The following is a 27,950-nucleotide window of genomic DNA, read 5'->3' as shown; positions in this document are numbered from 1 at the left end:
TTCAGTTGTAGCCGTTTGTTTACTAACCCTGAACTTAATATTACTAACGTTACAGATTTAAATGCTAATCAGACACAGTCGCTATTTACAAAGAGAGAAAGTCAGCTGGGTAAAATTTCACAATTAAATGTTGTATTAAATCAAACATGTATATTTGGGGCTGGGTGTGCTGGCTGGATACAACACAGGCCGACCTGAGAGCGCGGTGTGGCTGCCGGCAGAGGGCGCAGGGTAATTGCTGGATGGTGATGCTTTTTTTTTAGGTGAACTATCAGCACAACCGTCCCAACCACGAGCCTTGTTCTGTTTTAATGGAAGAGAATGGACTTATTTCAACACAGGCAGTTGTGTGAGTGTACAGCAGCGGTCGTCGTTTTGTTTGTGACCGTATAAACACAGAGAAACGTTCAACCTGTCCGGCGTGTACCAGGAAACGAATGCTCGCACGCCCGCGCGCGGCGCCGCCCACCCCACAGAGCCGCGCTACCATGGAGACGGTCCCGACCCAGATCAACAGTGTTGGAGCTCACGGCACCGGGATGTCTCCTCCTCTGTCAAACTGTTGACAGGCTAAACTAAAACCCAGTAGCGTTAAATTGCTCTGTCATTCACACCATAGAGAAGAAAGCAGATAAACACGCCCAAAGTCTTTAACTTCAGCTGCTGGCACAAAACATTTAAGCTAACATTACTGCAGCTGCCATGAGTGGAATCATCCTACAGAGCGACCGGTAGAAGGTGAGTGATACTGAGGGCACAACTGTGCTTGTGTGGCATTTAACTGACAGGTTGTGCTAATAAAAAGTGTAAATGTACATCTCCTTTCATTCATACAATCATATCATGTGCTTTGTTTCTCCCTGTTAGTGGCAGGAGAAGCTGATAGAGATGGAACGCTTGACGAAGGTAATGTAACGTTAGCTGGGTTCAGTTAATGGTTGACTTGATCTGTCTGGCACAGTTCATGGTGAAATCCCCCTCATTTACATCAAATAAATACTTAGGAAAGAGTGCTGCTTTTACCAGTATATTAATATATAAATCAACATTATAGGAGCACTTAAAGGTATCATAAGAGGGTACTGATATAAAAAGACTGTTTATTTGGTTTAATCTTGTGCAGCTTTTGAATCAATGTGAGTTAATCAAGAGATCGTAAGAGATATTTGATGTCAGGTGTACGTGTGAGTGAATTAAAGTGTCCACCTTTCTTGTCTGAACTACAGATGGAGGATGACTCCATCTACAATATGAGTCAGAACAGGGGATATTCTGTTCCCCCACCTTTACCCATAACTTGTAATGCAGAACCCTCAGAACTGTACCGAGTAAGTGTATCACTTGAAGCCAGTTTTGCTCAGATAATTTGCCAATTCAACCCACCAACATTTGTGCCACCGTGCACCTGCTTAACACTTGATCTGTTATTTGATCTCAGATTGTCTTGAGGCACAGTCACTACCCACCCATCCTCCAGACTAATTCTTGGACTCTAGCAGTTCCCTTTAAAGAGGTACTTCTTCACCGTACTCCCACTGAATCTATTGGAAGCCACTACAGTCCCCAGGCCCAGGACCTCAAGATTAATAAACTCAAGCACAGACAACGCACTCTTCGGCAATCATTGGCAAAACCAGCAAGACTTCGTATCCTTTCAAGTCGCTCTCATATCAAACCCTGGTCTGTGTGACTAAGGGAAGTGCAAATTAATCTGAGATTGCACTATTCTCACTTAAGGCTGCTCTGGAAACATTTCAGAATTGGATTTTTGATCTTAATGAGGCTTTTAGCAGCTATTCCTCCTGGAAGGAAACTACCCATTAAAGGAAGTTGGAGGTAATTATACCCTTTAAGCAGCACATTTGAATAATAGCTTATCTTTCATGATGTTCTTTTTTTCTTGAAGCCTTTAATGCCATTTGTTAATGCTTGCGCAGGGATACATCTCCTCAGGCTTCACTCTCACCTCAGCCAAAGCCTGGATCGAGCAACATCTGCACTCCCAGCAGCCGCCCTATGAGCCCTAAAGAGCAGCTGGACATCATGTGCAGCCAAGAGGAGAAGATGAAGGCCAAGCAGAGAGAACCTAATGAGAAAGACCTGGAAGCAAGTATAGATGAATTCAGTGATGAACCATCTTCACGTCTCCTTTTTTCTGACACAATGTTGATGTTAATTTCACTCACACAGAGGCATATGTATTACATCGCCATGGGTGTCCCCACCTCTATGCTGGCCCCCCAACCTCCACAGCAGATGATGAACGTCATGCGCCTGCTGCCAGCTGAAACTGAGGATACTAGTAAACACCTCCAGTTATTGAGGGCAAACATGGTAGAGGAGGTCGAAGGAGATTATTATGTCAGCATCAAGAAGAGCATAGGTATGCACCATTAAAGTGTCAGTGATTCTTTAAAGGCATTATTTCTTTATTTAGACATCCTGAGCACTTTAGCAGTGATTATATGAACAGTCTGATGGTAAAACCCCCCCTCCCACAAAACTCCACGTCAACTTTTCTTCTCATCTCTTGCCATCCCCCACGTCTGCTTGCACATTTTGTTGCAACATTAAACAGAGAAAACTGTGATTCTTTAGAATATATTACCATGTGAGCTTGAAAACTGGGTGCCCTTTTTTTCCTCTATAATTGAACAGTCCCCTAGCTTTGATAATGACAGTGTGTCAATCTGTTTCATCTGCTTTGTTGTCCATGTTGTTCCTGTTCAGTGGACTACATTCTGATGGACCCGTCTGAACTCCAACGACTGTCCATATCCAGCGGGCCCAGGCCCTTTCCCAGGAGGGTGATCCGTGCACCGGTGCCCTGGGCAACTAGTTACAAGGAGGCTCACACGTGGCAAAGCCAACATTTATTCACTGTCAGTCACATTATGGTCCTACTGCAGCATGTCTGGCTAAACGGGTAATTTAAAAATGTACTACACTGTGATTTTAATCAGAGATGGATTACATTTATTTATTTAACTCCTCTGTCTTTATTTGTTTTGTAGTACTCTTTCTATCCCTAATTATTTTTGTTCAGTGTAATTCTGTTTAATGAGTTTTAAGGAGGGGTCTATAAGCTTTTAACTTCCTGGCCCCCCTGCACATGCACACATTGAGATACACATCAATCAAATAAGAGCTTTGGATTTATGTGTATCTAAATGTATGTTGGTAAAAGTGTAGTTAATAATGTAGTTTTTAAATACGCAAAGAAAAACAAATAAGATACGATTTTTGTTTCAGCTTCTCATCTTTGAGGTTTGTTCGACTGGAGGACCTTCTCTCCACCAGCCTCCCTCTCCTGCCATCTGAGTTTGAAAAGTTTGTCCAGAGACAGTGCCAAACCACCAGAGATGAACTAGTCCAAAAGTGAGTATCGCCAGTTCTCTAAACAGCCAGTCTGTCAGTGAGAACATAATGTGATGTCCAGACTTAATCACTGTAGCGTGTCTTCTCACTGGCTTCTATAGTATGCACAGTACCCAGAGAGCTAATTCTGTTGTAGGGACAGTCTCAGGTTTCCACCTTGTCCACTTCATCACCCATGTCAGGCTGCCTTACAGGGATGACTTTACACACTGCCTCACTTTAGGATTCCATTGCATCCTTTGTTTGCGTGCCTGTTGTAGAGCCTGTTTGACCATGTAGCAGCCATGTAGGATGACTGAAACATGAGCCCCTGTAATTTGTAGAAATTAGCCGCTGTTTGTTTATTTTCATGTTAATAATTTGCACTCACTTGGATACAGTTATTCTGCAGTGTCTCAGTTTCCCATGACAGCCATACTCAGTCCAGAGGACAGTATGTGTCTCTGTAGGGTTGTTTCAATAAGAACCAGGGAGTAAATACGGGACGTAGTACCCGTAGTAACTAGTGCAGTCGGCATCAGGTATTCTGTTACCTCACGTGCTCTTGAAAAGAGATTCTAATTATAGCAAAGTGAAGATTTAAGATTAAGTTGCACACATTTGGATTGGGGTTAGGGTTAGGGTTCATTTGAGTTTTCATCTAAAAATTCATTGATTTTAAAGGAGGAGATTATTTTTAATACATTTTGCACGTCAATTATATCTCAGCATGGACCTCAAAATTGTAATGTTCCCTACTGTAAAATGACACAGTTTATTTTACATTTACAATAAATGAAGTCCTCCTGTAACCACCATGATTCAGAAAAAAATTAGAAAAGAAGCAAATTATAAGGAGTAAGGAGAAAACACAAAATGAGCAGCCAGTTATTCAAAAGTGGCCCTCTGCACAAGTGAAAAATAAGAAATAATTATTTTTTACTTACATTTTTGTGTTGTGACTACTAATGGCTATTTTTTTTGTTTGTTAATAAAACATTTTCAATTATTATTCTTCGATATTAAACACAAAAAATGCTGAATGATCTCATCTTGACCATCTTCTTTCAGGTGGCTGCCTCAGTGTGCATCTGTTTTTGAAACCTTTGTCGAACTGTGGTTGCCCTTCATCCCCAAGAGTGAGCAGGAGGCCCCGGTGGCTGTCCAGGAGTTATTCAGCTGTGTGGCTGCTCTCATGTCACTGCAGCTCAGAAGCTTGGTCATAGACTCATTACAGGATCTGCTATACTTCTTCGCCATACACAAGGTTTGGACAAGTTTTCACTTTTACGTTCCATTTTTTTAACACAATAAAATTGATTTTTGGAATTGTGAGTAAGTGTACTTTTTCACCCTTTTTTTCTGTGTTCCGCAGGATGGAAATGACTTTGACGACGTGTTTGATGAGATGAAGTATGTCCAGTCTCAGGTCCTGCTGGTGAAACTACAAGTGAATGAGCCTCACATTGACTTTATTCCCAGCTTTGAGGATTGTTGGGAACTCATACAGAGATCCTTCATGGAAATCATCAAGAGTGCTGAGATGCTCCCGAGGGTACAGTATATCCTGAGCACTCCAAGCTTAAATTATTTTATTGATATCTACTTTATGTTTTCAAACAACAACAAGGATAATCTGTAATAATCTTTGGCCAGGTGGAATGTAACCTCTTTCCTGATATCAGCAACCTTTACCTCCGCACTGTGAGCCCTGATGAGTCGCTGGTTACAAACCTAATCAACAAAGCTAAGGACATTTTCCACAGAAACACCTTGGGACCTAAAAAGTAATGAAAACATTAACCAAATATATGTGTTAAATTATTCTGATGTACCAGCATGTGTAAAAGAACTGCTAATACTACATGTTATTCCTTAGGTATTTGAATGTATATCAAAAATACAGCAATCTACTGGACCATGCAGCAAAGCAAGAGATATCAGCTTTCCTCAAAGAGAAGCACACGTTAGAAGCATTCAGAAAGGTAATTAAATCATTCCATCTGAACTTTACTCTGAACTTTTTATGTTTTCACGCTGGCCTTGGTTGTGTACTTGCTCCTCCAAAGTCATCTCTCCCTCACCCAATCCTCAGAAAATAGACAGCTTCAATCACTTGTGGAAAGAGATTGCCTCATTGCTCGTCACTGTGCCTCTGTCCATGTTTTGCCTGTATGCTGGCAAGCTGAATGATGACCTGTGTGACCGTTCTGAGAGACTGAAAGACAAGATCATTACGTTCCAAGTGGAGGAGAACCGAGAGCTTAACAAAGGGTGAGAGGAAATTCTCTGCAGCCTTAAACCTTTGTAACTGCAACAACAGAAAGTATCTGTTAGACTGATCATGTGATTTATTTTCTTTACCCAGTATGACCAGGAAATCGGTAACATACTTACTTATAGCTATCATTGCTAGCTTACATAACACCTCTGCTTAGGAGGACACTGTTACTCTTTATATCCCACCATGCATAAGCTTCACATCCATGAGTAGATATACACAAAAAAAACATGTATTTTTATATTTTGGAGTGAACTGTCACTTTGAATTCGAAGAGAAACAATGTCAATCAAAAGCTATTGTTCTTTCCCAGGATCTGTCAAAAGTATGAGGATATTACTGAGACCATCAGAGGTACCCCACAAACCACAGAGCAGTTGGTGACTCTCAACCAGTTCATTAAAAAGACCAGTGATGTGACCATTCACAAGCTGGCAGATGAGATTGATGAGGCAGCATACCGCCTCTGCTTCCTCCTGGACTACACCATTCTACCCTGTGTGTGAAACCTCTTGGGTTTTTTTTTTTTTTTTTACAAAAACAGTCACAAACACACACATACCATCATAGAAGACTTACTTTGTATCTAAACCTTCATCCTAACAGTCTATCATTTTTGGAATAAAGCCTTTGTAAAGTTGTCTTTTTTTCCTCTGTCTGTCTTTTTCCATTTAGCTGACGACTTGAGACTGAACTCCTGTGTATTTCAGTGGCCCAGTCAGATCCTGACTGAGCTTGAACACAGCAAGGATCGCCTAACCATCATGAGAGAAGAAGCTGAGGACTATCTGGAAACAAGGTCATTGAATGAATGCTTATCCCACTCATGGGTCTGCACAAGTGGCAGCCACGCAGCTGAATGTTGTGTTGTATACATCTGACCCAAACACACAACGTCCATGTTTTCTGCCGTGTATTGTCTCACATCCTTGTATGATGTGATATGGAGAAAATAATAAGATATATAGAAACAGTTGTTTAAGAACAGGAAATCATGCCACTGTCAGTATTCTCTAACAATAGGCTTTCATCATTTTTTTCATTGTTGATAGGTCTATAACATGTCAGAAAATCATAAAGAACTTAAATCTGTCTCAGAGAGGATTATCTGTCATAGAGGAGTAAAGAAACCAGTTGGAATCAGATCATTTTGAAAAATGACTGAACTGACTGATAGTCAATTAACAAAGTTCTTTGTGATTAACTTAGTAGTTGGCAGCTAATCGACTAACTGAATTGTTGCAGTTCTATCTGTGTCTCCAACTACTGTATCTCTGTTTGACTGTCTCAGGATATTAAACTTTGAGCAGAGGCTGCAGGATATGGACAAGGAGATACAGGCCTTTAAAAAGAAGGATATGATGAACATGGAGATGATGAAGAACAATGTGGGAAATCTCGGTCAAATCACGGCAAACTTAGAGGCTGCGCTAACTGAACTAGAGGTAAGCACTGCCCTTCAACAGCGCAAGACTGAAATACATGTGCTGGATACTGCACATATGCATGCGTTTATATTTTGCTTACCCAAGCGAAATATAGATCTTATCCTAAATGAATCCTAAAAGTCATGTTTCAGATGGTAGCCTGAAGATGTTTGTACTGCTGTCATTCCTCCAGGACATCAACAACGAGCAGACTCTGCTGGAGAGAGAACAGAGCCAGTTCCCGATGCTCCAAACGCTGATAGCTGACAAACAGCCGTATGAACAGCTCTGGACCACAGCACTAAACTTTCAGAGCATGTCAGAGGAATGGATGAGTGGTAGGTGACTCAAATTGGGAAACCACGCCCATTATTTGTATTTTCATGACTGCGTTCAGAAAGCTCTAAATAGCACAATTACAGCTGGTGGACCACTAAACAATTGTTATAACATCTTGCACTTCCTTGATCTTTTAACTGTTAGGTCCTTTCCGACACCTGAATGCTGAGAAAATTTCTGATGAGCTGGACGTCATGTGGAGGACCATGCATAAACTGACCAAGTCTTTGTCTAATCTTCCCGGGCCTTGTCGTGTGGCCAAAAGCTTCAAAAGCAAGATAGACCAGTTCAAGCAGCACCTACCCATCCTGACCACCATCTGTAACCCCGGCATCAAAGACCGCCACTGGGAGGAGGTCAGCTAAATTCTTTTTTTTTTTTTTTTTTGCTTTGTTAGATCAGCTGACACTGACAGAAATCCAGTGGCAGATTCACTTTGAAAGGACCGAGTGTCCTTCGTCTCCTGTGATCTATGAAGCTGATGTGAATAATTTATGTGTCTGCAGATCAGCAGCATGGTGAACTTCGATGTCAAACCAGATGAGAGCAGTTCACTGCTGAACATGTTGGACCTGGGGCTGTCCAAGTTCTCTGATAAGTAAGACATTACACCATGTTGGAGTGCATGTAGAGAGCAAAATGAGTGTGTAAGAGAGTCAACCTGATTTTATGTTAATCATACATTTTAGGGCTGAACTGAATAGTTCAAAGCTACATTCATAACGTTGACATTGACTTCAAGGTAGAAGTAGTCCAAAATTCAGACTTTCCAGACAGCTCTAATATGTTTGCTGAGTTATGGAAAGATCCACAATAATCACAAGGCAATGGATCCTTTTTTTCCATTCTGTACCCTAGGTTGGAAGAGATTGGAGCATCAGCCAGTAAAGAGTACTCTCTGGAAAAATCCATGGAGAAGATGAAAAATGAATGGAATGAGCTGCAGTTCTCTTTCACTCAATATAGAGATACAGTATGAAGAACACATTTAGAATCATATACATTTACCTCAAGCTAAAATACGCAGACATAGTGTAATTTCTTTTAAAGATTTACATCCTGAATGTAAATCTTGGTTATGTTGCTGCCCATGAATCTTTTTATACGCAACATTGACATCAACTTGCATTAAATAGACTGAATGTTCCATCATAGGGTACCCATATTGTGTCAGCAGTGGATGACATCCAAATGCTTCTTGATGACCACATTATAAAGACACAGACCATGCGAGGTTCACCTTTCATCAAGCCGATAGAGGCTGACTGTAAGGTAAGACACGGCAACACAAATCACTTTTGGTCCCCCGGAGCACCTGAAAGGATTAATAAAGCCTTTCTTTTATTGGTCAGTATGTATGAATAATAAATGTTGCCATAGTGAACTTTGCTTAAAAAGATAACTGGATGTCTTATTTCATTCTTTACTTAAAGAATAGAACAATGGTGCTGACTAATCATGCTGTAGGATATGTATTTTCCTAAAACTTACAAGCTTTTAAACAAAAGATGAATCACACATCACTCCTGCTGCTGTAGGATGATACAGGTCCTTTAATGCATATTCCTACAAGCAGCTACAGATAAATTATTGCAACAATCAACAGTCTAACACAATATAATGTTTTGACATTTACATTTTTATGACTTTATATTTGATAAGAAAAAAAGGAAATTTATTTTCACTGTGGATCCTTCCAGGCATAAAAGGTCTTAAATTCGAAACTATATTAAAAGAAAATTACTTCATATTACTCGCAGGCAAAGCTAGTAAAACAAAGTGTGTCCTAGGAAACTGGAAATCTGATCATTGCATATCCTATAACACACCTGAAAAGACCTTGTATAGTGTGAGGAGGGATCTGGCAGCATATGAGAAAGTGCGGGGCTCTTTACATTACTACTGTTATTCAACCCCCTTGTCTTGTTGATAATAATGGAAACTTGTTCTCCTGTCCTCTTATTGTCTACTTAATTTTGCAATAAATACTTTGTGAACATACATTGGGTCCTCACATACAGAATGAGTTAATCTATTTTTCAATTGTAAATGCAGACACATTTCTACCATACCGGGGCTGTTGGTGGGTGGTGGCAAAGTGTTTTTTGTTTATCTGTTTTTCTTTCTCATGTTTGTTTATTGGAAAAATGCTATAATGCTTCAAAAACATAGATTTTTTTTTATGATTTTACAACTAAAAATATGTGTGTGCACCTCTGCCAACGCAAGACACACAAATAACTTGTCTGCAATGAGAGGTGTTCTGAGCCGGTAAAAATTCAAGCTCAATTTCATGCCAGAACAAGTAACAAAATTGTCTGTATTGTACCAACACAACCTCGGTAGCACCATTTTATACAACAGTGAAACTCAATTTGTTTGAAGTCATAAAATTACCATAAAAAGGCTTGAAACAACCTGCTTGAGGAATGCTGACTGATAGTCAATACATAGTAATCTTGTGAACCTCTCTGTAATAATTATTTGTTGAGTTTGATGTGGCTTTTGTAGGATTGTAAAATGCTGCAGCTATAGCTTGTTGTTTCCATAACTGTGTTATTCTCACATGACTTTTGTACCTAGCAATGGGAGGACAAGCTGCTAAGTATGCAGGACATCCTAGACTCCATGTTGAAGTGTCAAGCCACTTGGCTCTACCTTGAACCCATCTTCAGCTCTGAGGACATTATTGCCCAGATGCCTGAGGAGGGGCGTAAGTTTGCCATTGTGGACGGCTACTGGAAGAACATCATCGGCGAGGCGGTAAGACCCTCTTGACACATAAACTCTTGTTTAAGTCTGCCAAAATTGAGCCTCATGTACTTTGCTTCACTTTGGCTGCTGTGTGAATTCACTGGTCCAGGTTAAAGATGCACATGTGCTGGTGGCTACAGGCCAGCCCAACATGCTGGGACGGCTACAGGAGTCCAATGTGTTTCTAGATGACATCCAGAAAGGCCTCAATACTTACCTGGAGAAGAAGAGGCTCTATTTCCCCAGGTTTCCATAGCACTAGCCCTAATAGCACATTAACGTTACAGAATGACACAGTGAGCGCTTGTATAAACAGTCTTTTCTGTTTGTCATGTCTAGTGGTTATTTCCTCTTCCTCACGTTCCCAGGTTCTTCTTCCTGTCCAACGACGAGCTGCTGGAAATCCTGTCACAGACCAAAGACCCGCTGTGTGTGCAGCCCCACCTGAAGAAGTGCTTCGAGGGCATCGCCAAACTGGAATTCACCAAGGACATGGCGATCACTGGCATGATCAGCTCTGAGAGGGAGACTGTGCCCTTAACAGAAAAGATTTATCCAGCCCAAGCCAAGGTAAAAAAAACAGCCAGTGTTAGATATTTGGTATTCATAGAGGGGTCATATATATTTCATATTCTTTTATTTCTCTTTTGTCAACACATTTTACTTTGCTGGAAAAAACATGGTGGAGATGCAGTATGTTGCAGACTGACTGTTTAATTTTTAGGGTATGGTGGAGAAGTGGCTGCTGCAGGTGGAGCAACTGATGCTTAGGAGTATTCGACATGTCATCCATGAAGGAGTGATTCAGTATCCTGAGGTATTTAGAGTCATAGCTTAACTTTTGAATCTGTGATTAACTTAGGTCGCCTGAACGTAGATGTAAGGAAGTTGTAGCTATACTGGAGACTGGGGTTGTTATAAAACAAAACATCAATTCTTTACAACAATATTAAAAGATATGGAAATAAAAAGTTATCAAAGGAGTGTAAATTGCAAAGATTTCCATTTTCTCTGGTTCAGATTAAGCAATGGCTGTGTGTGCAAAACTCTCCACTGTGTAATACTACTGTTTTTTGGTAGGTTCCCAGAAAGAAGTGGGTGTTGCAGTGGCCCGGCCAAGTCGTCATTTGTGCCTCCTCCATATTTTGGACCACTGAAGTATCTGAAGCCATCCAGACCAACTCTCTGTCTGTCAGTCTTTAAATCCACCAGTGCATCCACTGCTAGCTTTCCACATGGAACGACAACTTCTAAGCTCAAAAACAACATAATTATGACCAAACGTAGTTAACCATATGATTTTTCACTCCACCCACAGACTTATGTGGAGAAGTGCAATGCTCAGATTGCTGATATTGTGGAGCTGGTGCGTGGGAAGCTTCCAGGAGGGGCAAGGATGACCCTTGGTGCTCTTACTGTTATCGATGTTCATGGTAATATAACCGTTACTTTAAAAAGATAAAATACAGTCTGTGGATCAAATCTAGCTTGCAGAAAATGCTCATGTTTTTTTCTCTCCTAGCTCGAGATGTTGTCGCAAAACTGGCAGAGGACCGCATCTCCTCCCTGAATGACTTTGCATGGATTTCTCAGCTGCGTTACTTCTGGGAGGACGGTGAAGTGATGCTGCGCATGATCACCACCTGCTTAAAATATGGCTATGAATATCTGGGCAATTCCCCACGTCTTGTAATCACACCACTTACTGACCGCTGTTACAGGTAACTTACACTATATCTGATCTTTCATCCGTGGCTGGAATTAGTGTAGCCATATTCTAACAGTAACACAAATGTCCAAGATGTTAAATTCTCTTCTCTTGTATGGTTCGGTCAAATTGCTTTGTGCGACACCAGAACTCTAATGGGGGCTTTGAAGTTGAACTTGGGGGGAGCTCCGGAGGGTCCTGCTGGAACCGGCAAGACTGAGACCACAAAAGATCTGGCAAAAGCTTTGGCTAAGCAGGTATAACCAAGTATTTTACACTAACATACAGATCTGCATTCTATATGTTTTTGTCTTAATGTTGATATTATTATGTTGTTGTTATGTTGTTATTATTATTATTATTATTATTATTATTATTATTATTATTATTATTATTATTATTATTATTATTATTATTATTATTATTATTATATAGTAAAGCTTTTATGTGTTTCTAGTGTGTGGTGTTCAACTGCTCTGATGGTCTGGACTACAAGGCCATGAGTAAGTTCTTCAAGGGACTGGCTCAGTCTGGAGCATGGGCCTGTTTTGATGAGTTCAATCGTATTGAGGTGAGCACAACTACTGTTCAAATCTGTTTAATCGAACAAGTCTCAATTAACTGAATAGTTGCCTAAATATTTGATTAATGTAAGATTAAGTATTGTATTGTTTTTGTCAACGTGGTTGTTATTGTTATGTTAAAAAGTGGTAATAGTAAGATGTCAGTTTGGCTTCTAAGGTAGAATCAGGTTAAGAATCATTAAACATTTGGACTTAAGTTTGCAAACCCATAACAAAATCTGTTTTCCTCCTACTCAGACACCCTGCCAAATTCAGCTCATTTACAGCTCAGCAGGATGTAGAGACACTTCTTTTGCTTTTATGCCAAGTTGATTGGATTATTTTAATACCCTTGAAACTGTCCTAACAAAGGGTGTAAAGACAGATTGAAGCTCACACAAAACACTGCTGCTACACTTCTTTAAAAAACAAAAATGAAATGGCAGAATGTAGCTCTTGTCTGCATTGCACATTTTTTTTATAAAGCCAGTTGAAGGCACCTTTTTGTGTCAGACAATCCATCATTTTGTATGTTGCCTGTGTGTGTGTGTGTGTGTGTGTGTGTGTGTGTGTGTGTGTGTGTGTGTGTGTGTGTGTGTGTGTCATAGGTGGAGGTGCTCTCTGTGGTGGCTCAGCAGGTCCTCTGCATACAACAGGCCGTTGCTAAGAATCTGAAGACCTTCCTGTTTGAGGGGACAGAGCTGTCTCTAAACCCGACCTGCTCTGTGTTCATCACCATGAACCCTGGTTACGCTGGCAGAGCCGAGCTGCCTGACAACCTAAAGGTACATCCCTGTGGCACTGGTGTGTAGTCTGAAACGTGATTCAGCAGAATCTAATGATGAAGAAAAAACAGGAAAAATGTTAAGTGAGATAATTTTAAGCCGGACATCTTTTCTGGCCATAGGCTCTTTTCCGTACTGTGGCCATGATGGTGCCAGACTATGGTCTCATTGGAGAAATCTCTTTATATTCCATGGGCTTCATTGAATCTCGCAGGTATGTGTGAATGGTGTCCTGGACAAAATATTTTTAGTTAGCATATTTTTTTCTGGGCTAGACTCCCAGTTGGTTCAGTTACCAAGCCTCATCGTTTACAATTTTACTGACAGTCTGGCCCAGAAAATTGTGGCCACGTACCGTTTGTGCTCCGAGCAGCTGTCGTCCCAACACCACTATGACTACGGCATGCGAGCTGTGAAGTCTGTGCTGACAGCAGCAGGGAATCTGAAGCTGAAGTATCCGGAGGAGAATGAGAGTGTTCTGTTACTGCGGGCGCTGATGGACGTCAACATGGCCAAGTTTCTGGCACAGGATGTGCCATTGTTTCAGGTGACACATTTTTAGCAAGCCCAATTGTATTTCTATGAATGAATCAGTTGTTTTAGTAATCATTTTACTCAATTCTGCTGCTGCTGTCCACAGGGCATCATCTCTGATTTATTCCCTGGAGTTGTCCTTCCAAAACCAGACTATGATCTCCTCCTCAAGGCTCTTAATGACAACATTGCTAAATTGAATCTCCAGCCTGTCCCATGGTTCATTGGCAAGATTATCCAGGTACCAAAGAGGAGTATTGGTTTCTGATACCTGTGACTCATAAAAGTTGCCAGGTTAGTTGTTGACTTTAACCACATGTATGTACTAAGAATTGGATTTGTGGTTATGCACAGGTTTACGAGATGATGTTGGTACGCCATGGTTTCATGATAGTTGGAGATCCTCTCGGAGGAAAGACTTCTGCATATAAAGTTCTTGCTGCTGCTCTTAAAGACCTTTATAAAGGTATCTGTTTCAGTTAACATTCATCTTGTGGCTGCCACCCTGTTTTTTAGATCATAATTTGGCCACTAAGAAGTTTTCTATTTGTTTTTCTTTTTTGTAAATGACATCATAAGGGTTTATTCTTTCTCCCTCCACTGTTTCAGCTGAGCTGATGGGGGAGTTTGCAGTGAATTACTGCATCATCAACCCTAAGGCCATCACCATGGGTCAGCTGTATGGCTGCTTCGATCCGGTCAGCCACGAGTGGTCCGATGGCGTGCTGGCCACGTCCTACAGGGATCAGGCTATCTCCACCTCAGATGATCGACAGTGGATCATCTTTGATGGGCCCATTGATGCTGTCTGGATTGAGAACATGAATACTGTGCTAGACGACAACAAGAAGGTACTGGACATTTTTATACCTTTACTGTAGTTTCCTTTAGTTTTTTTCTAGGTGTTACATGCTGATAGCAGTTAATTACTAAATTAGTTGGTCAGGCTTTCCCTTCATTGATCCACAACCTGTTATCTCAATAAGCGCTGACCAGATTCAGTGACATTTGTGTGGATATTTACAGTTTTCTATTGTGTGCTAGCTTTGTCTGATGAGTGGTGAGATCATCCAGATGAGTTCCAAGATGAGTCTGATCTTTGAAACTGCAGACCTGGAGCAAGCCTCTCCAGCTACCGTCAGTAGGTAAGCAACGCAGACAGAAGCTGGAACAGTGTTTGTGGTGTGTTGAAAAACAAAGTTTCTGTATTAAATATAACGATCTGTCTGAAGGTGTGGAATGATCTACATGGAACCTCATCAGCTGGGCTGGTCTCCTTTTAGAGATTCTTACATGAACACATTGCCTGACAGTCTGAACACAGAACATAGAGAACTGGTGAGATTACAGAACCGTGTCTTCATTGGCTAACCCAAATGTCCATCAAAATGTGATGTGAGTTACATGTGCTACTTGATGTTTTGTCCCGCAGATAGTGGACTTGTTTGATTGGCTGGTTCAGCCCTGTCTGGACTTTATAGACAGAGAATGTCGCTTTGTTGTTCAAACATCTCCCATTCACTTGACCTACAGCCTAATGAAGTTGTACACCTGCCTGATGGGTTTGTATTAATCACCTTTAATCAGTTATTCATAAATAATTATTTTTGTCAGTGTGTGTTTGTGCTAACATGGTTGTCCACACCCAGATGAAATTTCTGCATCAGGAACCAATGATACACAGATGTCCAGCCAGCAGATAACTATGTGGCTGCAGGGTCTGTTCCTATTCGCGGTTGTATGGACTCTGGGTGGGACCATCACCGGGGACAGTCGTAAGAAGTTTGACGTCTTCTACCGCAATCTCATCATGGGCATGGACGATGAGCACCCTCGACCTAAGAGTGTCCAACTCAAAAAGACCAACCTATTCCCAGAGAGAGGTCACAAAATTGTACCAAAAATGTTGAATACAAAGCTGTTATACCAGTTAAAATCTGCCTGTTTGGATGAATAAAACATAATGTTTACTCTATTGTTTTACAGGCAGTGTCTATGACTACTACTTCCATAAGGATGGACAAGGACAGTGGAATGTATGGACTGATTCAATCACAAAAAATGAAAACACTATTCCAGCTGGAGCCAATGTGAGTGTGTTTATGTCACAGAGGTTACCACAGCTAAACACACCACCATCCACTCTGCTAAGAATCTGCTTAAATTCACCAGGTGTCAGATCTGATCATCCCAACCATGGAGACAGCACGTCAGCTTTTCTTCCTGCGTACCTACCTGGCACATGAAATACCCATGCTGTTTGTCGGGCCCACTGGCACCGGCAAATCTGTCATCAACAAAAGCTTCCTCGTTAAGCTGCCTAAAGAGGAGTACACACCAAACTGTATCAACTTCTCAGCCCGAACCTCAGCAAATCAGACACAAGACATCATCTTTGCCAAGTTGGACCGGAGAAGAAAGGGCGTGTTTGGGCCTCCTGTTGGGAAGAAGTGTGTCATCTTTGTTGGTAAAGAACAATGCATATGTGGTGTGATCTCATACTGGAGGGTTAAAAGCAGATTATTGAGTGAGAGTGTCACATATTAACAGTCATCTTTTCCACATAGATGATCTGAACATGCCAGCCAAGGAAATCTATGGCGCGCAGCCCCCAATTGAGCTGCTGAGGCAGTGGATTGACCATCATCACTGGTATGACAAGAAGGACACCTCCAGACTGGACATAGTGGATGTTCTTTTTCTGTCTGCGATGGGGCCTCCCGGTGGTGGGAAAAATGACATTACAGGTATTAGAATAATAATTGATTTAATAGCAGAAAGAAAGCAGCAGTATTGTTGTTTACTGTAACTTATAATCACAAAATGCTTGGAATGCTAGGCCGCTTCACCCGCCACTTGAATATCATCTCAATTGATGCCTTTGATGATGAAACACTGACCAAGATATTCAGCTCCATCACCGATTGGCACTTCAGCAAAGGTTTTGATGCATCTTTCTACAGGTAACTCATCAAATATGTATCATAGAGCAGTAGAAGTATATACATTTTCTTTGTCAGAGAGAGACACTGTATTCTGTCTTGTGTCCAAGGCTAGGCAAGATCATGGTTCAGGCCACCATGGCGGTCTATAAGGACGCCATGGACAGCTTCCTTCCAACCCCATCTAAGTCCCACTACATCTTCAACCTGCGAGATTTTGCCCGAGTGATACGAGGCGTGCTGCTGGCTCCGCATACACACATGCAGGTTGGAGTGAAAACAATAATGACATGTTTAATTTTAATTTAATTATTCTGAATTGCTCTGTCTCTTCCTCATGTACTGTATGTTGGCTTTATATGTCAGGACGGAGACAAACTGATCCGCCTGTGGATCCATGAGGTCTACCGAGTTTTCTACGACCGACTCATCGACATCGAAGACAAGGAGACATTCTTTGGCATCGTCAAAGAGAGAACCTCTGACTTCTTTAAGAAGACTGTAGAAAAGGTACGTATTTGTTTAGTGCTCACACACACACTCAGTGAATGAGTTAAATCAGTTCTGCCCATTAATGATTAACTAATAATCAATTGTTAAGTCAGTCGACCATCAATACAAAATTTGTGCAAACTTTGCATTCCTAGTCGTGAATCTTCCCATTGTTTTCCAGCTCCTGAGCCATCTCAGCCCTGATGGTAACGTAGTGGATGAGAGTGTCCGTAGCTTGTTCTTCGGTGACTATGCCCAGCCTGATTCTGATGTCAAGGCCTACGATGAAATCACAGACTTGTCTGCCTTACAAGGGGTGATGGAGTTCTACCTGGAGGAGAGCAACAGCTGCAGCAAGGCCCCTATGTCCCTTGTAATGTTCAAGTTTGCCATTGAACACATTTCCCGCATCTGCCGTGTTCTCAAACAAGACAACGGCCACCTTCTTCTTGTCGGCATTGGTGGTTCAGGGCGTCAGAGCACCACCAAGCTCGGCACCTTCATCAATGATTACGTCCTGTTCCAGATTGAGTTGACCAAGAACTACAGTAAGTCAGATTGGCGCGATGACCTGAAGAAGATAATGCTTAAAGCAGGCATCGAGGGAAAGAACCTGGTGTTCCTGTTCAATGACAGCCAGATTAAGGATGAGGCCATGTTAGAAGATGTCAACATGCTGCTGAACACTGGTGATGTGCCCAACATCTTTGCTGCGGATGAACGTGCAGACATCATAGAGAAGGTGCAGGGAATTGCCCGGATGGAGGGCAAGAAGATTGATTCCACTCCGCTCTCAATGTACAACTTCTTCATTGACCGTGTGAAGACAAATCTTCACATTGTGCTTGGTAGGCACCTTTATATGTCTTTTTGTTTACTGAAGTTTTTGTAAGTCTTTATGTAACTGGGAATTACTGTTTTCAACAGCCATGAGTCCGATTGGTGATGCATTTAGGAACCGCCTTAGAATGTTCCCTTCTCTTATCAACTGCTGCACCATTGACTGGTTCCATGCATGGCCAGAAGATGCTCTGGAGATGGTGGCCCACAAGTTCCTGGAGGATGTGGAAATGGACAATGACATCAGACTGGAGTAAGGACATAAGATGGGTGTAAAAGGTTGCACTCATTCCGTATTATTAACAGTTGCATTGACAAAATTTGAATCTAGGACTGAGTAGTATACTGACCTTTTTTTCCCCATGATCTCAGGGTGGTGGAGATGTGCAAGACTTTCCAGACAAATGTTGGAGTTATGTCTCAAACATACCTCTCCCAGCTGAGGAGACACAACTATGTCACGCCCACGTCCTACCTGGAACTCATCCTCACCTTCAAAAATCTGCTCACTGTCAAGAGGAATGAAGTGGATACTGCAAGGAACCGCTATATCGTTGGTCTCCAGAAACTGGAGTTTGCTGCATCTCAGGTGATGCACCCTGTCGAGTAATATTACCTTGAATCTTACTGTATTTATTTGGCAAATCATCAGCCAACTTGATTCTGTGTCCACAGGTGTCAGTGATGCAGGAGGAGCTGACAGCCTTGCAGCCAGAGCTCATCCAGACCTCAGCTGAAACAGATAAGATGATGGTGAAGATAGAGGGGGAAACAGTGGAGGTGGATGCCAAGAAAAAGCTTGTGTCTGCTGATGAGAAAGTGGCTAATGAAGCAGCAGCGGCAGCCCAGGCCATCAAGGTATACATGTATTACAGGAGCCACTGTAAAAAAGTCCATCATTTGTGTACATTAATGTTCGTCTTTTTTCTCAAAGTACATAAATCAGCCAATTGTTTTTAAGATGCATCAGACACAGATTTTTGTGTCTTTCAGGATGAGTGTGAGGGAGACTTGGCAGAAGCAATGCCTGCATTAGAGGCTGCCCTCTCAGCCCTGGACACCTTAAAACCTTCAGACATCACAGTTGTTAAGTCTATGCAGAATCCACCAGGTCTAGTCAAACTAGTCATGGAGTCCATCTGCGTCATGAAGGGCATCAAACCTGAGAGGAAACCTGATCCTACTGGCACCGGTAAGATCGTTTCTGAAAATGTCATTTCATATAGCAGTATTCTCACTGACAATTAAAAAAATGTGATTAAATATAAAATTGACAACAGAATGACTATTTCATGTAATTATTTTGAAGGTAAGATGATTGAGGACTTCTGGGGCCCCTCAAAGAAGCTCCTTGGAGACCTGAAGTTTTTGGACAGCCTCAAAGCTTACGACAAAGACAACATCCCTGCCCCGTACATCAAGAAAATCAGAGACAAGTTTATTGACAACCCTGAGTTCCAGCCCTCTGTCATTAAAAATGTCTCCTCGGCCTGTGAGGGTCTCTGCAAATGGGTGCGAGCAATGGAAATGTATGAGCGTGTAGCCAAAGTGGTAGCACCCAAGAAAGCGAGACTGAAACTTGCTGAGGACGAACTGACTGTACAGATGGAAATGTTGTCAGTGAAAAGAGCTGAGCTGAAAGAAGTGGAGGACAGACTGCAGAGCCTGAATGATGAGTTGGATGCCATGATTAAGAAGAAGAAAGAGCTGGAGGACAACATTGAATTGTGTTCTCAGAAGCTGATCAGGGCAGAGAAGCTGATAGGAGGACTGGGTGGGGAGAAGGACAGGTGGACGGAGGCTGCAAGGCAACTTGGAATTAGGTATCTGAAAATGTTCTCTTCATTATATTCTTCATATTGTCATGATATTTGTTGTGATGGGGCTGATGTTTAATATGAATCTATTAATTGTTGATGTATTTCCCTCTTCAGATACACCAACCTGACAGGTGATATACTGCTCTCTTCAGGAACTGTATCTTACCTTGGGGCGTTTACAGTAGACTACCGTATAGAGTGCCAGGAGCAGTGGCATATCCTGTGCCAGGAGAAGAACATCCCCTGTTCTAAGGACTTCACCCTCAGTAACACTCTGGGCAACCAGGTGGCCATCAGGGCATGGCAGATCGCTGGACTACCAGTGGACTCCTTCTCCACAGACAATGGTATCATTGTGTTCAACTCCCGTCGGTGGCCCCTGATGATTGACCCTCAAGGCCAAGCTAACAAGTGGGTCAAGAACATGGAGAAGGCCAATAAACTTGCCGTTATCAAACTGTCTGATGGAAACTATGTGAGAGTCTTGGAGAACTGCATCCAGTTTGGAACGCCAGTTCTTTTAGAGAACGTTGGAGAGGAACTTGATCCTGTTCTGGAACCTGTCTTGCTGAAGCAGACCTTTAAACAGCAGGGTGTCGAGTACATGAAAATAGGAGAGAATATCGTGGAATATTCTAAAGACTTTTTGTTCTACATGACCACTGGACTGAGGAACCCTCACTACCTCCCAGAGGTGGCTGTCAAAGTCTGTCTGCTGAACTTCATGATCACGCCACAAGGCCTTCAGGACCAGCTTTTAGGTCTCGTAGCAGCCAAAGAGAGACCTGAGCTGGAAGAGAAGAAGAACCAGCTCATTCTGGAGGGCGCTGCCAACAACAAGCAGCTGAAGGAAATTGAAGATAAGATCTTACAAGTGCTTTCCTCCTCTGAGGGGAACATCCTGGAGGATGAGACTGCCATTAAGATCTTGTCATCCTCTAAAATCCTCTCTGAGGAGATCTCAGAGAAGCAAAAAATTGCCAGTATCACAGAGAAAGAGATTGATGACACTCGCATGGGCTACCGTCCTGTGGCAGAGCACTCTTCCATTTTATTTTTCTGTATTTCAGAATTGGCCAATATCGAGCCTATGTACCAGTACTCCCTGACCTGGTTCATCAACCTCTACCTGTACTCCATTGCCCAGAGTGTGAAGAGTGATGATGTGGCGGAAAGGATCAACAACATCGTGGAGCACTTCACCCTCAGCATCTACAATAATGTGTGCCGCTCGCTTTTTGAGAAGGATAAGCTGCTTTTCTCCTTGCTGCTCACTGTAGGCATCATGCAGGGTAAGGGTCAGGTCGACGACCAGGTCTGGCGCTTCCTTCTGACGGGTGGCATCGCATTGGATAACCCGTTCCCCAACCCTGCTCCGGAGTGGCTGTCTGACAAATCCTGGTCTGAAATCGTCAGGGCATCCAAACTTCCAAACCTGGATGGTTTCTTCGATCACGTCCAAGACAACATCTCCAAATGGAAGAAGCTCTATGATTCAGGAAAGCCACATGAGGACCAATTCCCTGACCAGTGGAGTGATTTGGTGGGGATGCACAGACTGGTAGTGATCCGATGCTTCAGGCCAGATAAACTGGTTCCAGCAGTGCAGAATTTCATCGTGGATAACATGGGACAGACTTACATTGAACCGCCTACATTTGACTTGGCAGGGAGTTACAAAGACTCCAACTGCTGTTCTCCTCTCATCTTTGTGTTGTCACCAGGATCTGATCCAACTGCAGGTGATGAATCAAATGTTTTCTACTTTTGCGATAATGCCACACAATCTCGTCAAACTGTAATTAAATACAGAAGTTTTTGATTGACAATTATATTGTTTCTTCAGGTCTGCTGAAGTTTGCTGATGACCTAGAAATGGGAGGCAGTAGGATCCAAACCATTTCTCTTGGACAGGGTCAAGGACCCATTGCAGCGCAGATGATTGACAAAGCCATCAAAGCTGGAACTTGGGTGGTCCTGCAGAACTGCCACCTGGCCACCAGCTGGATGCCCGCTCTGGAGAGGATCTGTGAGGAATCCATTACCCCAGAGAACACACATCCCAGTTTCAGGTAACTGATTCTACACAGATTCTGAGTTTAACTGAAACATGTCAACATGTCAACAGAAGACGATAAAAGTTAAGTATCTTTTTTTCCTCTACCAAGGTTGTGGTTAACCAGTTATCCATCCGACAAGTTCCCTGTCAGTATCCTGCAGAACGGGCTGAAGATGACCAATGAGCCTCCTAAAGGGATTAGAGCCAACCTGTTGCGCTCCTACCTGAGCCACCCCATCTCTGACCCTGCCTTTTTTGGCAGCTCCAAGAAACAGGTCATTTGGCAGAAGCTGCTGTTTGGTCTCACCTTCTTCCACGCTCTGGTTCAGGAAAGGAGGAACTTTGGACCTCTGGGTAAGAAATATGAACTGTGTGATGTCTTTCATTTACAATGGAGCATTTTGATGTGGTTTTTCGTTTGGATACTTATTGTTTATGTTTATTGGACCATTACTTTGTTTTTCATTATATGTTGTTTGTCCATTTTCTCTCTCAGGTTGGAATATTCCCTATGAGTTTAATGAGTCTGACCTGAGGATCAGTATGAGGCAGATCCAGATGTTCCTGGATGAGTATGAGGAGATTCCGCTGGAGGCCCTCACATACCTTACAGGTGAAAATGTCATACTTGTTAATGTAGCCAGGAATTCATTTATACCAATGAAACTGGCAGCGAGGTGATGTGCTGAGTGGGAATGTCACCATTGTTCAATGCAAGCTGTAATCCTATTTTGGTACGCAAGGAAAAAAATGTTTTGTCGGGGAGTGTTGAGGACCAGATGAGAAGTCTCACAGCCCACGTAAGACACTGCTGTGTAGTCTGGTGGTACAGCAGTGGTATATATAGTGATATGTAGTTAACATAGTATATAGCAACATCATACAAACCTCAAATTTTTCAAGAAACATCACAGCAACGTTTTTTCTATTTCCAATTTGATTTTGGTCTCTTCCCTTTTTAGGTGAGTGCAACTATGGCGGCAGGGTGACGGATGACAAAGACAGACGTCTGCTGCTGTCGCTTCTGTCCATCTTCTACAGCTGGGAGCTGATAGAGCAGGAGAGCTACCACCTGTGCGAGGATGATCTGTATTATGTCCCAGCTCATGGTCCCCATCAGGTGCCGTCAGAGCTCTGATCAGTGCTTTAACTAATGCTGTAGCATGATTATTAGTCATGTCACATAAAGCAGCTGTCTTATTACATGGTTATGGCCAAAGTAAACATAAACAGCAGCTGGATTAATGATTTTAATCACTGAGTGTAATATTTGTGTGAACTGAAATCTAGTTAATGTTTGGCCATGAGGGGACTGTTGAAGATTACCGTTACATAAGACAAATAATTCTTTAATCACCCTCTCTGATAAAGAAATTCATTTTCTTTGTTCCAGACGTACGTTAACTACATCCGCACTCTTCCAATTTGTGCCGATCCTTGTGTGTTCGGACTACATAGCAACGCTGACATCACTAAAGATAATCAAGAGACCAATCAGCTCCTGGATGGAGTGCTGCTGACTCTGCCCAGGCAGACAGGAGGCGGGGCTAAGTCTCCTCAGGTTTGCATTATTATATCATATAAGTATCACATTATTACCTGTTGTTGCCTGGAACATTTTGGCTCGTGCTTATTTCCCAGAGGACACTACATGTAAACTTGTTAAATATTCACCCTTTGTGCCGACGTTTGTTTGTGTTTTAGGAAGTAGTAGATGAGCTTGCAGAGGACATCCTGTCTAAGCTCCCAGCAGACTTTGACATACAACTGGTGATAGATAGATACCCAGTTATGTACGAAGAGTCTATGAATACTGTTTTGAGGCAGGAACTCATCCGCTTTAACAGGTAACAACAACTTGTGCTGCTTTGGAGTAAAATATCCTTATTGGGAAAGACTGTTGATCAGTTTGAACAGGACACACTGAGAAGAACCTGTTCTGGATTATATCTGTCTCCCCTCCTCACAGACTCATTCATGTGGTGCGCATCAGCCTGGTTAACATCCGCAAAGCCTTGAAGGGGCAGATTGTTATGTCTGCTGAACTTGAAAACGTCTACAGCAGCATGCTGGTGGGCAAGGTGCCCGCTATGTGGGCAGCCAAGTCATACCCCTCTCTCAAGCCGATGGGGAGCTACGTGACTGATCTCTTAGCCAGACTGCAGTTCCTACAAGTAAGATTTATGATTGTTATGGGTCACACAGACCTCGACTGAAGGACACATATTTGTAATATGACTGTCAAACACAGGTTAAGTTTTTCACTCCGTATATAGTTTTTCTCAAGTCAGGGAAGTTGTTTGAATGTGCATGATGGATTAATAAAATCTATAACATTCAGGTAAGTAAACCAACACGTTTTACAGAAAATAGATTTTCTTAATATTCTGTGTATACTATGTGTATGCTTGGATGTCTGTCTTGACAGGATTGGATAGATAACGGCCCGCCAACAGTCTTCTGGGTCTCTGGCTTCTACTTCACCCAGTCATTTCTTACTGGAGTGGCTCAGAATTTTGCCAGGAAGTACACCATCCCCATCGACTACATTGGATTTGAATTTGAGGTATGGATCGCTACATTTTCTCTGTATTTTTGGTCATTGCTAATCAGAAATGTGGGTGGATTTTCACGCGCTGGGTTGCATTCTAGGTCACCAAAGAGGAGACTCATATGGATGAGAAGCCAGAGGAAGGGGCCTACATTAAGGGTCTTTTCATGGAGGGGGCTCGCTGGGACAGAGAGAACATGGTGATTGGAGAGTCCCTCCCCAAGATCCTCTTTGACTCCTTGCCCATCATCAAGCTCAAACCAGGAGAAATGGCCAAGTTTCAACATGAAGATCTCTACGTTTGTCCTGTTTACAAAACCAGCGCTCGCAGAGGGACGCTGTCCACCACCGGCCACTCAACCAACTACGTCCTGTCCATCGAGCTGCCCTCTGACAGGCCACAGAAACACTGGGTGAACCGCGGGGTGGCATGCCTCTGTCAGCTGGACGACTAAGAACTGATTCAATATTTTAAACCATTAAAGAAGTCTGTGCCAAAATCAGCCTCTGTGATTGTATGCCAAAGTAACAGAGGTAGAAACTGACACGTTGTGTTTCATGGTGGATGGCAGTGAAATCTCACGGTAATCTTTTTTATTGAAGAAGACGCAACTGCAGAATATCTAGCCTGATTCATTTGGAAAAAAAATTATTAGATTTAACAACTCACCAGACAAAACTATTTTTGATATTATAGATTCCTTTAGATTCCTTAGATTGTTGTGTAACTATTAAATATTACCTGTGAGCTGCACAATAAATGCAAGAAGAATTATGTTAATATGGAGAATGTCTTTGGAGATATTGTGAGTTCAGAAACAACTTAATATTTACATTTACATATTTACATATTAACACAGTGTTACATATTTATTCTACTCTAATGGACCGTGGCACTGCATTATTAAAAACAGTTTGCACTATGATGCACCTTACAAATCTATGTTATCTATTGGTCTTATCTATTGTCCCTGAACGGTGGCGGGTTATTACAAACATGATAATAAAGTTTACATAATGTCAAAACAACCGGTCCACGTTTGATGTCTATGAGATGTCTGTACCGGAACATCTGTGTGGTGCACACTGGACTTGTTCTGGTAGTTCTGTACTCACAGGTCCAACCAGCAGTGTGTTCTGGTGGCAAACACTAGATGGCAGCAGAGGCAAACCAGTATAGCACAGCAGGCTTAACTGGTACCCACAATGCCAGTGTGAGCACTGTGTGCTTGGCTCCAGTGTACTATTTTTACATTTTGTGACATTAATATATTCATATGTATATTCTTGTGTATCATTAAAGGAAAAAGGCGACCAATTCAACACATTAAAGCATGTTTAGAGGTTTGTGGAGTTCTTGTGAATATGTGAAAAGAGTAATACAAAGCCTTTCCTGGTTCCAAAGGAAGCATTACATAATCTGATAAATTACATACTCTGTGGCTAAATTGCATTGTGGGTAACGTGGGAGCATATTTTAAAAGGCAGTCGACTGGTCTGCAGTGAAACTCCGAGAACACCGTTGGACTCACTGTGCACAGTTGGAAAACAAACGATCAGAATCGATTGAGATATTCATATTGCATGCATACATGACCCACAATGCAATTTAGCGAATGAGTGGCATCACTGGAGGCCTTTTACTAGATTACATGCAGTTTCCCAACAAAAGGCTCTAGACTACATTTTTACATAATAGAATACATGTAAACACTTGAAGTTGCACTATGTAAGAATTTTATCTTAAAACATTAAAAATGAACTAAACCCTTTTGATATTAGGTCAAAGATTTCTGTGTATTGTGTTGCAGACATACTGACGTTAGCATGCTAACTATGTAGCCAGCTCTGCCCTGTATCTTAAAACCAATTTGTGTTTCAAGAGGCGAAACTAACGCTTAAAACAATGTCAGTTTTGGAGACATAATTAATAAGTGTTGTCTAAATATCTTGAATGCTGAGTCATTTGCATTTTGGTAATTGTGTCATATTATCATCACTGAGAGCAGTGATGGTCGGTGAGGGTGTGATGTCAGACCACCCCTCCATTCTCCAGGGTGGCACGATGCCAAACGGCTGCCTCACCACCAGTGATTGAGATCCGACTCAGTGTGTGACGTCGATTTTCTGCCCCGACAAGCAGATTGATGGCTTAATTATGAAACACTGAGACTCAGTACAGCACAAACGCTGCTCCACACACTAAAACACGGGATGCCACAAATCACCACTGAGCCTTTTCATGATTTAATCAAACTTTGGTGAAAGGAAGACGTTCATATTAAAATCCTCGCTGTACGGTTGCACTCAGACGGCTGGTGAGTGGTGCTGCCGGGCTGATGCTGTATTTATGTCAGCGCTGCTTGATGTTCTCTGTAGTCAGCACTTGTGGCTTCAAACACAATTCATCTGACGTCTGACTTCAGCTGAGCTGGAATACCAACCCCAGATTATAGGGCATAAAATACTGCAATATTAAATCCAGGCTGTACATCATGGAGCACAGCTGGACGGTGGCTCCTGACTTCAGTGGTCACCTTATGATCAGTGATGGTGGGAGCCACGCTTGTCACAGCCTTGGAGTTCTGTTCTCAGAAAAAAAGAGAAAGTTTTTGGGAACATCTTAAGGGAACAGTGCCCTCAGGCCTCCTCAAGGTAAAGGTGTAAAATGCCCTCCGGAAGGGGCCTCTGAGACATAAGAGAAGCATTTCCATTTAATGAAAATGGCTGTGTGTGCCAAACACAAAAAACGTCCTCCAACAACTTTATGAGGGTACGACACTTCTATTTACTGAGTGTTGCATCACAAATTCAACCTCCGTTTTCTTAGCAAGGACACGCCGCTGCACAGCTTTTATTGCAGTCGTTACATTATGTTAATACCAGCCCATAATGAAATGGAAGAACCTCCTGTCTTTTCCAGATAAGGTTCCCCTTAATGATTACCTCTGTGTGATACGGTGTTTTATTGTGGAGGAACTGCACCGAAAATGGAGGGAACCTTCGTCACATAAATCACACAGCACATTGGTTTTTGCGTCACTCTGACCTTGATTTTTGTAAGTATTGGAATAACTGGGTGTCAAAAGGCAAAATCATTTCAGCTATTTAGAGCCTGTTGTTTGTCTCACAGAGTCACAGAGACACAATGTGGCCGGCAGTCTTCCTACAGGACCATGGATGGAACTTTCTGTGCTCCAGTAATTACATTCCAGGGAAGAAAAAAGAAAACTCATCCGTTTAATTTGGCGTTTACCCTTGAAGAACGGCGTCTTGGCGTCTGTCCACAAGCAATGAATCACAAAAGTTTGTCCCCTGAATCCTTGAGCAGAATCCATGACCTTGATTTCAATTAAATTTTTAAAAAGACAGTCGATGGCGCGTTACGCCGTGTGTTCAGTCACAGCAGAAAAGAACATTCATTTGAGTCTAAACTGCAAAAAATACATAAACAATAGCTTATTTTACATTTACAGATCATTAAAGGGTAAGTTCACA

The 27,950-nt window shown here is 42.2% G+C and overlaps 1 protein-coding gene across 1 annotated transcript; it reads left to right on the top strand.

The window, feature by feature from the left end:
* Positions 1-134: 134 nt before the first annotated feature.
* dnah3 (dynein axonemal heavy chain 3) lies at positions 135-24,955 on the top strand. The gene is made up of 63 exons (XM_037091236.1): positions 135-738; positions 868-906; positions 1,227-1,328; positions 1,439-1,646; positions 1,791-1,836; positions 1,938-2,106; positions 2,191-2,383; positions 2,731-2,926; positions 3,253-3,378; positions 4,429-4,624; positions 4,733-4,912; positions 5,014-5,144; positions 5,237-5,342; positions 5,453-5,631; positions 5,952-6,136; positions 6,314-6,437; positions 6,930-7,083; positions 7,259-7,403; positions 7,549-7,760; positions 7,911-8,002; positions 8,263-8,377; positions 8,560-8,676; positions 9,988-10,167; positions 10,268-10,404; positions 10,527-10,728; positions 10,883-10,975; positions 11,239-11,349; positions 11,477-11,591; positions 11,681-11,879; positions 12,015-12,123; positions 12,324-12,437; positions 13,038-13,214; positions 13,337-13,428; positions 13,542-13,761; positions 13,855-13,989; positions 14,103-14,214; positions 14,358-14,599; positions 14,793-14,893; positions 14,981-15,086; positions 15,181-15,310; positions 15,398-15,631; positions 15,735-15,838; positions 15,921-16,215; positions 16,316-16,495; positions 16,588-16,711; positions 16,801-16,957; positions 17,057-17,200; positions 17,364-18,030; positions 18,110-18,275; positions 18,395-18,611; positions 18,698-18,880; positions 19,016-19,214; positions 19,332-19,845; positions 19,957-21,584; positions 21,689-21,914; positions 22,011-22,255; positions 22,398-22,514; positions 22,864-23,021; positions 23,295-23,462; positions 23,606-23,748; positions 23,871-24,075; positions 24,330-24,467; positions 24,554-24,955. The coding sequence occupies exons 2-63, from the start codon at positions 889-891 to the stop codon at positions 24,905-24,907; spliced, it is 12,135 nt and encodes a 4,044-aa protein (XP_036947131.1). The 5' UTR covers positions 135-738; positions 868-888; the 3' UTR covers positions 24,908-24,955.
* The last annotated feature ends 2,995 nt before the right edge of the window (positions 24,956-27,950 follow it).

Source organism: Acanthopagrus latus, chromosome 3 (genome assembly GCF_904848185.1).
Source record: "Acanthopagrus latus isolate v.2019 chromosome 3, fAcaLat1.1, whole genome shotgun sequence".
Lineage (NCBI taxonomy): Eukaryota > Metazoa > Chordata > Actinopteri > Spariformes > Sparidae > Acanthopagrus > Acanthopagrus latus.
Note: the sequence above shows the minus strand (reverse complement) of the source record. Positions and strands in the feature narration are given on the sequence as shown.